Below are 11,344 nucleotides of genomic sequence, written 5' to 3'. Positions count from 1 at the left end.
AAGTACCGAACGTACGGCACCTCCGAGTTCAGCACACGTTCAGCTCGATGACGTCCCATGAACTCCGATCCAGCAGAGCTTCGAGGGAGAGTTCCGTCAGCACGACGGCGTGATGACGGTGATGATGATGCTACCGACGCAAGGCTTCGCCTAAGCACCGCTACGATATGATCGAGGTGGATTATGGTGGAGGGGGGCACCGCACACGGCTAAAAGATCAAGAGATCAATTGTTGTGTCTAGAGGTGCCCCCTTGCCCCTGTATATAAAGGAGGGAGGGAGGGGCCGACCCTAGAGGGGGCGCACCAAGTGTGGGGAGTCCTACTAGGACTCCCAAGTCCTAGTAGGATTCCCCTTTCCTTTCCGGAGTAGGAGAGAAGGAAAGAGGTGGAGAGGGAGAAGGAAAAGGGGGATGCACCCCTTGTCCAATTCGGACCAGAGGGGGGGGGGCGTGCGCCTCCTTCCTTTTGGCCTCTCTCCTCTATTCCCGTATGGTCCAATAAGGCCCAATACTCCTCCCGGTGAATTCCCGTAACTCCCCGGTACTCCGAAAATACCCGAATCACTCGGAACCTTTCCGATGTCCGAATATAGTCGTCCAATATATCGATCTTTACGTCTCGACCACTTCGAGACTCCTTGTCATGTCCCCGGTCTCATCCGGGACTCCGAACTACCTTCGGTACATCAGAACACATAAACTCATAATATAAATCGTCACAGAACTTTAAGCGTGCGGACCCTACGGGTTCGAGAACTATGTAGACATGACCGAGACATGTCTCCGGTCAATAACCAATAGCGGAACCTGGATGCTCATATTGGCTCCTACATATTCTACGAAGATCTTTATCGGTCAAACCGCATAACAACATATGTTGTTCCCTTTGTCATCGGTATGTTACTTGCCCGAGATTCAATCGTCGGTATCTCAATACCTAGTTCAATCTCGTTACCGGCAAGTCTCTTTACTCGTTCTGTAATACATCATCCCGCAACTAACTCATTAGTTACAATGCTTGCAAGGCTTATAGTGATGTGCATTACCGAGTGGGCCCAGAGATACCTCTCCGACAATCGGAGTGACAAATCCTAATCTCGAAATACGCCAACCCAACAAGTACCTTCGGAGACACCTGTAGAGCACCTTTATAATCACCCAGTTACGTTGTGACGTTTGGTAGCACACAAAGTGTTCCTCCGGTAAACGGAAGTTGCATAATCTCATAGTCATATGAACATGTATAAGTCATAAAGAAAGCAATAGCAACATACTAAACGATCAAGTGCTAAGCTAACGGAATGGGTCAAGTCAATCACATCATTCTCCTAATGATGTGATCCCATTAATCAAATGACAACTCATGTCTATGGTTAGGAAACATAACCATCTTTAATTAACGAGCTAGTCAAGTAGAGGCATACTAGTGACACTCTGTTTGTCTATGTATTCACACATGTATTATGTTTCCGGTTAATACAATTCTAGCATGAATAATAAACATTTATCATGAAATAAGGAAATAAATAATAACTTTATTATTGCCTCTAGGGCATATTTCCTTCAACTATCGCTTGGACAGGGATCCCAACGGTCCAGGAGTGGTGGGCTAGGACCGTGCTCAGGCGTGGGCACCGGAGAAAGGTCGTATCCTCACTTATATCGCTCGTATCCTGGGAGGTTTGGAAAGAGAGAAATGTGAGGGTGTTCCAGAAGAAATCTTCCATGCCAACAACTGTGTTCGAGGGCGTCAAAGTAGAGGCCAAAAATTGGGTCTTGGTCGGGGCTAAACATTTGGGATCATTGATGCTGCGAGAGTAGGCTTTGTTTTCTATCATTTGTGGAGGAGTAATGACGCTCTTAAACCTGGTTACTCTTTTCTTTATTAATGAGATGAGGAAAAGCTTTTGCCTTCATTTAAAAAAAAACAATGGCCGGCAATTAGACAGGGCATGGAAGTGTGTCAAATGCAGACTGACAGCACCGTCGATCCGCCGCCGGGGTCTTTGCTGAACAGGCGTCGATGGGGACGAACTGCCCATTGCGAATGGCGATAGTGAGGGCTATGGAGAGGAGGATCCTTGTTGGGGAAGGCTGGTTGCTACAATGGGTAGACACCATAAACAAGCAGTGTGACGGCGTTAGTACAGAATCTACCGTCTGACACTCGTATCGTCCGCGTCCATCCGAACTGCGCCGTTCGTGACTAACGGGGTGACATTGGCCACAACACATGATAATAAATAGAATACGGAGACAATACATGTGCCTATACTTCCGGGAGTGTGCATCTCGGGACAAACTTTTTTTTCAACTGTTGGCTGGCATATATTGATTGCAAGCAGAGAGCAGGCGGCAATACAAAATGGTGTTCCGGGAGTGTGCATCTCGGGACAGACTAGCGGCATAGATAACAAGCTCACTAGTGCTAGCGCTCACATGAGCACTTCGTGACTTCTCTACTTCTTTGACTCATATATATGTCCTCCACAATCTCACGGGATGGGGCGAGCATCATGGATCTACAAGCGCATGTGTTGCGACGGACGACAAGGATGAACACCTAGCCGACATGGAGATACAAGAGGACTAGAAGCACTTGTGTGGTCTCGATCCTCCCACTAGTACAATAACTCCTTATTAGTGGCGTTCGATAGTACCTAGGTGAGGGCGTGAGGCGCCGCTAGTAAGAGGCCACTGGTAAGTACTTACTAGCAGGGTGTCAAGTGAACGCTACTAGTCATAATATATCGGCAGCATGTAGTCGGTCCGCTGCTAGTGGCTAAACTAACAGCCTAGTGTGACTCGCACGCTGCTGAGTTGAGCCGAACTGATGGTGTCTATTTCACTATTGCACTCTCCTAACTTTGATTCATGCTTGTGGCATTTGCATTTTTTTTATGTTAGGCAATATTTCGTAGCATTTGCATCCTAAAATGCTAAGGATATGGATTGGCAAAAGCTTCAAGACTCTATATTTTTTGTTAAGTGGTCCAAGATCACATTGAGTCCATATGAAAAACAATACTATTAAAAGGGGATGAGGTTTTGATCATGACTCAGTTGCTCAAGTGCTTGAAGATATTGCTCCAAAACCCTCAGTCACCTTCTCCAAATCGTATCTGTCCAAACCCTAAAATCAAAACTCAGTCCCACCGAAATCTCTACACCCGGACCCACCGAGTTGATCCCAGATAGAGCCACAGCCAAACCCTAACAAATCGGTTGTACCGAGATGATGATTGGTCTCGTCGCAGAACAAAAGATGCAGGTTCATATTTATAACGAGTTACCATTTCTTCATTTGGAATCTGGTCATGAAAATTCAGAAACTTTGCGTATTTGGACATTAGGGCCTCTCCAATATAATTTTAATATATCTTTTATCTATGTATATTAGTTGGAAATATCTAAAACAATACCTTACCTCTCTGCATCATAGCTTGTTTTTCTATCCTACCCACAATATTGTTCCTCCATTTATTATATAACATAAGTGAAACAACTTTAATACATACTCGACATCTATGTTTTATAATTCACCATCATGTACTATCGTATCTGCAACAACATTTTACTTCCTTCATACGATACCTAGCACATGTAGCGCATTGAAACCAATATTTGTATTCGTCTTACGTACCCGATATCATGAATGTACTGGACATTTTCATTCTTCCAAATCTGCCATTTCCTTGTTAGTACTGGCAGATTTGAAATACATCAACGATTGGAAATTCGTTCTATCTAAGCTTGTCTTCGTCCCAATCAAAATTCCATTTTTTTAACTAAAATTTTGCTATTTATAGAATTTGTGAAGTATTTATGAATATATTCTTATTTGTAATCTTGGAACATACTTATATATAGTTATCGAATAGAAAATGGTTGTATCTGGTATCTAGTACTAATACCTACCTAACTGCTAAAAAGCCAAGTAGCCAAATCAATAATTGACTGATGAAATCAGCAGTGATGCCATCAGTTGCAATTTATAGAATGCCAATAAGAACAGGATTTCACCACTATTGCCTACCAACACGTGCGGACACGCTTGCTCCGATTTGGTCTTCGTTTGATCTGCAGTCTGAACTATTTTTACGCGACGTGTCGAGGTGTTCTGCATGTAACCATATTTGTATGTAACATCATATTTAAATCTCAACGTGGCGTGTAGCACCACTTGGACTTAGGCAGCATCTCGTTCTCTTCTCCACTCCATTGTCAAACTGATTGAGTGAGCAGGTATTCTAAAGTAGGAGGAGCATCAATAGCTTCGCCCAACGTCTGTAGACGTGCCCGATCAATGACCAGACAAGAGACATTAAAAAAGTGACCCAATCAGATCCACAAGTGACCCAACCAGATTCCTTATATCATGCATATACTCCCTTATATTGAGACTAAATATATGTTGGATATAAAGACTCGTAGACGCGTCCGATAGATCCACCACGTAGGACGTGTCTCACCCTGAACAACCTTTTTATTTCTCCCTCTTTATCTCGAACTATCACATGCAGATGACCGGACATGTAAGGGAAAAATGTGGAGCATGGCAACATGCACAAATAAATGGGGCTCAAAACAAACACGCCGGGACACTGACTAAGCGCATTCGCGGATGTTTAGGGGACCGTATTTGCTAAGTCTAGCTATAGATGGTCTAACATGAAGGGGTTAGAGCGAAGATTCAATTCAATTCAATATAGTATGGTACCAAAATATGAGAGAGAAGATTTTTTGACATGAAGGAAAAGTTGTACCAACTCTTAGGGTATGCAGGTACAGGGGCACCGAGACTCTCACACGTGTTTTTTTTTTACTTTTGATTTTTGAACTTTCAAATATTTTGAATAAAATGTCTAAATTAAGTTATGTTTTCATATTTGTGTTTCTTGTGATGAAGGCTTTCACATAAGATCCATATCGAATACATTTGGACGATTTTGAAAAAAAAAAGTTTCAACTCCTGAAACTTAGTCCGAGCAACCAGTGAAACAACAACTTTAGTATCCGCGATCAACTAAAAAACCGCTTAATATTTCAACTCTGAAATTTGATACTCGAGACGGAGAAAAATCTGAACTTTCAGATGCAAAATTGTAAGTTTCAACGATTAAAATTTAAAACTTAATGTGCCCTCATGCGGGATCCAACTACTTCGTGAAGCGTGAGGCAGTCGAGTGGCTGGGCAGGGCTTAGCAAGTGTGTGCCTTGCGAATTCCCGAGCATTAGAGCATCTCCAACAGGTGATGTAAAATACATAACTTGATGTAAAAACCGTTTTATACATCACCATGCCCAAAAATCTAGCTTCAACATGTGATGTATATGTAAAATTATGTGGTACAATTTTAGGGCTTGATGTAAAATCACCCCTAGGTGATGTATATTTACATCATGTAGCCAGTTGCCCAAATGTAAAAATGGATAAAACCCCATGTACTGCGCGCAGCGCGAAACTTCCTCCACCTGCCTACCGGCACCACCTGGATGCTGCTGCCGCGCCTTGCCGGCTTAGATTTGGCCTCCCACGCCTCTCTCCGCCCCTCTCCGTTCCTCTTCACCCATCGGAGCCGCCGCCATATCCGTCGCGGAGCCACCACTGAATCCCCCGAATCCTCCGCCGCCACAGAGCCCTTTCGCCACAGAACTAGCCTCCCCCTCCACCTTGGCCTCTCTTCGCCCGTTTCGGTCGCACCTGCACCGTCGCCTGAGAAACTCCACCAGCTTCCACAGCATGCATGGCCATGAATCCGACCATTACTCGGCCGAGATCACGCAGGACGACATGCGCTACTGGCTCGACTCGTGGGATGAGCCAGACAGCGCCGCCTGCACCTTCGACAAGGCTTGTTGGCGGCTCAGCCGACCAAAGTCCCACTTGAACTTCCTGGAGATCAACAACTAGGCCGATGTGGAGTTCATCGGTCCTGACATCGAGCCGACGACTGTCAAGGAGAAGAATTAGACACGGGCCGTTCTTGGTTAGTGTGACTCTAGTCGGCAGGATGAGGCCTCGATGGCGAGGTTTGCGGCAGAAAATCCGTACCTCGTGCAGGCGGAATACGAGTTCTATGCGTCGTGGAACAAGGCGAACAAGGAGATGGAGGAGGAGGACAAGGCTGGCCCCTTGACGGTGGTCGTGCTTGATAGTTCAGACTCGGTGAAGAATGAGGACGACGAGTCGGGCTCCGACATCGACTGGGACGACCTCTCCGATGAGTATTCTGCAATAGATTTTCTTTTTGTTTCGTAGTTGAAGTATCTTTCTATCGAACTACTCTTAAGTTTGTATCAGAACCATGTTTTAGTTTGTATCAAGACCATGTTTGAAATTTGCCTATTTTTGTGTCCAATACACATCACCCGTTGGAGCAAAATGATGCCCTATTTTACATCATGTGTTGGAGCAAACATGTTTGAGGTGATGCAAAATTCAGTTTTTGACGATGTAAAACTATTTTGTGTGTGCTCAAAATACATCACCCGGTGGAGATGCTCTTATGGTGATGAACCTGATTATGATAACCATAATGATGATGGACCAAAAGATGACCTGGTAAAAATCATGGTTTTCTCGACGTGATTCACTGAATTTTCATAATTTCGGGAGGCAATGCAATATTTACCTTTGGATCAAATATTCTAGCCATTTCAATAGTACACAAAAGAAAAAATCAAAATGTTTTCTAATTTACCAAATATTTGGATAAATTTCAAGTAATTGTTTTGGTCTTTTGGTTGAAATAAAATCAGAGATTCAGTGGATTTCAGTATTTTGCTACAGGGTGAAAAATTTCTAGATTGAACTTTCTTTTCCATGGTAAAAATACAGTTAACATTCTTGCCGTGCCTTTCTCTAAAAAAAAAAATATTCTTGCCGTGCCGATACAACTAACGAACAGCGACATGTCCGGACGCATGCTATTAGAGATCACCTACACGCCGGACCGAGTTGTCCCGCAGAGATGGATGCCGCGGTGCACGTTCTCGTGTTCCCTTGGCCACGGCAGGGACACATCAACCCCATGCTCCAGTTCGCCACCGCCCTCGTCGACGCCGGCGTCCAAGTCACGTTCCTCCACACCGAGCACAACCTCCGCCGTCTCGCCCAGGCGCCTCCGCCGCGCCTACGCTTGCTGTCCATCCCTGACGGCCTTCCCGACGAGCACCCCCGCGGCTTCTTGGAGTTCATGGAGTCGATGTGCACGGCCGGCAGCGCCGCATATCGTGCCCTGCTCCTGTCGCTTCTCTCTGCCGCTGATGCGCCAGTGACATGCGTTGTCGCCGATGGCACCATGCCGTTCGCCATCGAAATCCCCGAGGAGCTCGGCATCCCCGCGCTCTCCTTCGTCACGCACAGCGCGTGCAGCTACCTGGCGTTCCTGTCTATGCCCAAGCTCGTCGAGCTCGGCGAGACCCCCTTCACTGCGGATGACCTGGTGTGTAGCGTTCCGGGGATGGAGGGCTTCCTCCGGCGACGAGATCTTCCTCGTGGGCTCTACTGCACCGAGCAAGGCGACGGAGATCCCCTGGTGCTCAAGTTTGCCGAGGTCGTCGGTCGTACCAGCAAGGCATGTGCGCTCATCTTCAACACCGCGGCGTCCATGGAGCGGCCAGCGCTCGCCCACCTCGCGTCGGGCACAAGCGACGTCTTCGCTATAGGCCCACTGCACGCCAGGTCGAGTTCCGCCGCAAGCCCAAGCCTGTGGCGGGAGGACGACGGGTGCATGGCGTGGCTGGACGGCCACGAGGACCGGTCCGTCGTGTACGTGAGCCTGGGGAGCCTCGCCGTGATCACGCACGAGCAGTTCGCTGAGTTCCTCTCCGGCCTGGCAGCCACCGGGTACGCCTTCCTCTGGGTGCTCCGGCCGGGCATGGTCAAGACTACCAGCCCTGCTCTCCTCCGAGAAGCCGTCGGGGCAGCGGAAGGCGGCAAGGGGCGCGTCGTCGAGTGGGCACCTCAGCGGGACGTGTTGCAGCACCGGGCGGTGGGCTGCTTCCTGACGCACGCCGGATGGAACTCGACGCTGGAGTGCGCCGTGGAGGGCATGCCGATGGTGTGCTGGCCCTTCTTCGTCGACCAGCAGACCAACAGCCGCTTCGTGGGCGCCGTGTGGAAGACGGGGTTGGACATGAAGGACGTCTGCGAGAGAGGCGTCGTGGAGAGGACGGTGAGGGAGGTCATGGCATCCAACGAGATCAGGGAAGCGGCCCAGGCCATGGCGCAGCAGTTGAGGCTGGATGTTGCGGAGGCGGGGTCGTCGTCGTCGGAGCTGGAGCGTCTCGTCCGCTTCATCAGGGAGCTCAGCGTCAGGTCCTCTCTCAAGCCCAGAATTGATGGAAACTAGCACAGGCTGCAGTGATCTCTCATTTACATCTCAGTACTACCAGACACATAGTCCTGTAAAACAATCACATTGTTTACTGGTAATTTGCCGCCCATGCTTCCTCATGGCAGTGGTCTGATGGACATGGTGTTGGATCATCACAATAATTATTATTTCTCTCCCCATCACCAGCCGCCGGCTCTTATTCTTTCCATGAACCTTCTCGTGGATCCGAAAGCAATGATCAAGAATAAAATATTGCCCCATTGATTCTCAACCCGCAGGGGAATCATGGCAAAACAGAATTGCAAACAGGTAACATGATTTCCTTCAAGTTGCATTCATACGTTACAGCCAAAGTGGAAAAACTGCAAAAGCTGAAGCATAAGCCCAGATAAACATGGCATCAAAAGGCAAGGATTTTGTACTGCCTGATAATTTTTGAATCACTGTAGGAGTGAACATGCAGAATCCGACGGAGTACCTGCTTGTAGATATTTCTCGAAGGACTTTTCTCTAGATGATTATATCAATTGATGCCTTTTTAGAATGTTGGATTCGGTTAAGTCTATCTATTCAGCAGCCAGCGTGCCGATTCCGCGGGTTATGAAGATGCTACGGTCCAGAGCAATAATAAGGAACGAACGGCTAGGATCAGTCCTAAAGTTATTGCTTCATCTTATTTTCAGCTAGTTATGTTTACATTCTTGTAACTCAGTTTAACTGAGCTCTTGTGTAAGTGTAACCCGAGACAACTGCTATATAAGTTGCTCTGATAGTTGAAGAGGTATGCCATGAAATAAATATACCATTTCGCTACTTGTACGTCGCCTGAATTTATAATTTGGGCCAGTCAATTTTTGGATGAAGAAGCACCCGCCGTCGGAGGGAAGGAAGGAGCAGCCCTTCGGGGATCTATCTTAGGGTGGCAGGCCCACCGGTGATCTATCTTAAGGTGGCAGGTTCGTCGACGATCTATGTAAGGCGTGTTGAGGGCCGGGGTGCATGTTTGCCAGAAAAATTTGCTCATTGCCGGGTTAGAGGGATGGTCGGGGGTGGTGGCAGCAAGCGGTTAGGCCGATGGTGGCTTGGCAGTTTGAGGTAGAAGACGGCTGGAGATTGAAGAAGGCATTTGGCCATTTATTTTCATAGGACCGGCTGAAAATCAATTGACCAACCCAAATTAAATTTTCAATCAACTGGTCTCCAGACAGTCTTATAAATATAAGCCCTAACTATTACTTTCCTATGATTCTACAGAAATTCCCAATTTATCAAAGTGTTTCCCACATAGGGAGATTTGCGTTCTCTGTGTGATCCTTCTGAGCATCGCCTTGATCCGTCTAGTTTAGTATTAGCAACCATGCCGAGCCCATGCCAATCTGGAGGGAGGCTAATTAGTGAAGTACTACCTCCGTAAGTAAATCTAAGACGTTTTTGCATTTCAATTTAGTACGAAGTACATAAATACTCTCTCCATTCCTCGGTCTTGCATGTATATTTAATTTCTAGCCTACGTACCGATGAGCGTGTTGATGCTAAATTTTCGACGAGAAAGCCCGCAGCCCCCACATGGTTTGATTCTCACATATTCCTGCCTGAGCTCGACTCCTATGCACGCGATGGATCTGTTCCTTCTCCCCACGGAGTGCACATGGAGCTCAGTTTTCCTTGGAAGGTGTTGGACTCAAGCGTAAGAACCATATGGCTGAGTGGGCAACATTATGCTTATAATATTGTACGTGATGAATGTTGTGCTCCTCACCAAATGGATTTGAAGAATATTTGAGAACTGTCCTGGCCTTTAGTTGGATTTGCTCAAAGCAAAGTACCAGGGTCCAGTGGCGAAGCCAGGGCAGGATTCCTGTTTAGGGCGTACTACGGCATTTAGTGAGCAAATGTGTGACGGAGCCATGGCGGGATTTCTATTTACCGCGTGCTGCGGCGTTTACGTGAGCCGGACCGTTTTGTGGCTTTTGTTGTGTGTGTTCTCCACCAAGTTACTTCGTTTTTCTGTTTGGTATTCTTCTGTTTTTTTTATTTTTCATTTTGTTGACTATTTTTTTCTTTCTTATTTTTCAAATCCATGGTTATTTTTCAAATCTGTGCACTTTTCTAGAAATCGCAAACTAATTTGAAATTTAGGAAACTTTTTAAAAATTGCAAACAATTTCCAAATACATGAACATTTCCCAAACTCCGGATTTTAAAAAAAAAATTGTGGTCCATGAACATTCCCAGAATTTCGAGAACATTTTTTAAAATTTACAATCACTTTTCAAAGTCAGAAATATTTTTAAAATTTCTTGTGATTTTTTAATATTTTGTTACAATATAAAAAATGAAAAATAATAAAATGGAAAACAATGAGATGACAAAAAAAGGAGACCTGCAACGCCGCTTTGGGCCAGCCCAAACTGCACGGAAGCTGCGCATTTGTCTGCCCCGCAACACCTGGGCGCGACTGGGCGAGCGCGAGACTGGGCCCGCCCACCGCACGGGAGGACACAGGCTATAAATACGCTACACATAAAATTTGATTTCGAAGGTTCACTTTTTTCAGAATATATAAACTATTCTATACTCACGCTTAGTTTAGTGTTAGTAAACTAATTTACACTAAACATTTAAAAACCAATGGAAACCAAGAAAGAAACGACAAAAAACTGGTGAGATAACAAAGAAAAAACTAAAAAACCAAGGAAGAAACATAAAAAAATCAAATATAAAAAAAATCCTAGCGAACGAAATCAGCGAACTCGATCGAAACCAGTGAAATAAAAAAAAGATAAAAATGGAACAACCCAATAGCGGGGAGTAAAACCTTCTGTGAGACGTATGTTAGTCTCCCTATAAGTCAGATATAACATTTCCACCCTATGCGCCAATTAGGAGCACTCGAGCCGAGCGAGCTCCTATTTAGCGGTTAGCGCTCTTAGCGCCTAGGTGCCGCTAAAACGAGAAATGGGCCGCTCCATGGCTGCTCCGCGTATTTGAACTACATTATA

The 11,344-nt window shown here is 46.1% G+C and overlaps 1 protein-coding gene across 1 annotated transcript; it reads left to right on the top strand.

Annotated features, from left to right (window-relative positions):
- The first annotated feature begins 6,025 nt into the window (after window positions 1–6,025).
- On the top strand, window positions 6,026–8,521 carry LOC109765157 (myricetin 3-O-rhamnoside 1,2-glucosyltransferase UGT709G2). Its single transcript, XM_020323931.4, has one exon. The coding sequence runs from the start codon at window positions 6,975–6,977 to the stop codon at window positions 8,355–8,357; it is 1,383 nt and encodes a 460-aa protein (XP_020179520.1). The 5' UTR covers window positions 6,026–6,974; the 3' UTR covers window positions 8,358–8,521.
- Window positions 8,522–11,344: the final 2,823 nt, after the last annotated feature.

Source organism: Aegilops tauschii, chromosome 7 (assembly GCF_002575655.3).
Source record: "Aegilops tauschii subsp. strangulata cultivar AL8/78 chromosome 7, Aet v6.0, whole genome shotgun sequence".
NCBI classification, from domain to species: domain Eukaryota; kingdom Viridiplantae; phylum Streptophyta; class Magnoliopsida; order Poales; family Poaceae; genus Aegilops; species Aegilops tauschii.
This window is presented reverse-complemented; position numbering and strand designations above follow the sequence as displayed.

Coding starts and splice junctions, on each gene's coding strand:
- LOC109765157 (XM_020323931.4), top strand. CDS start 6,975: ATGGATGCCGCGGTGCACGTTCTCGTGTTCCCTTGGCCACGGCAGGGA.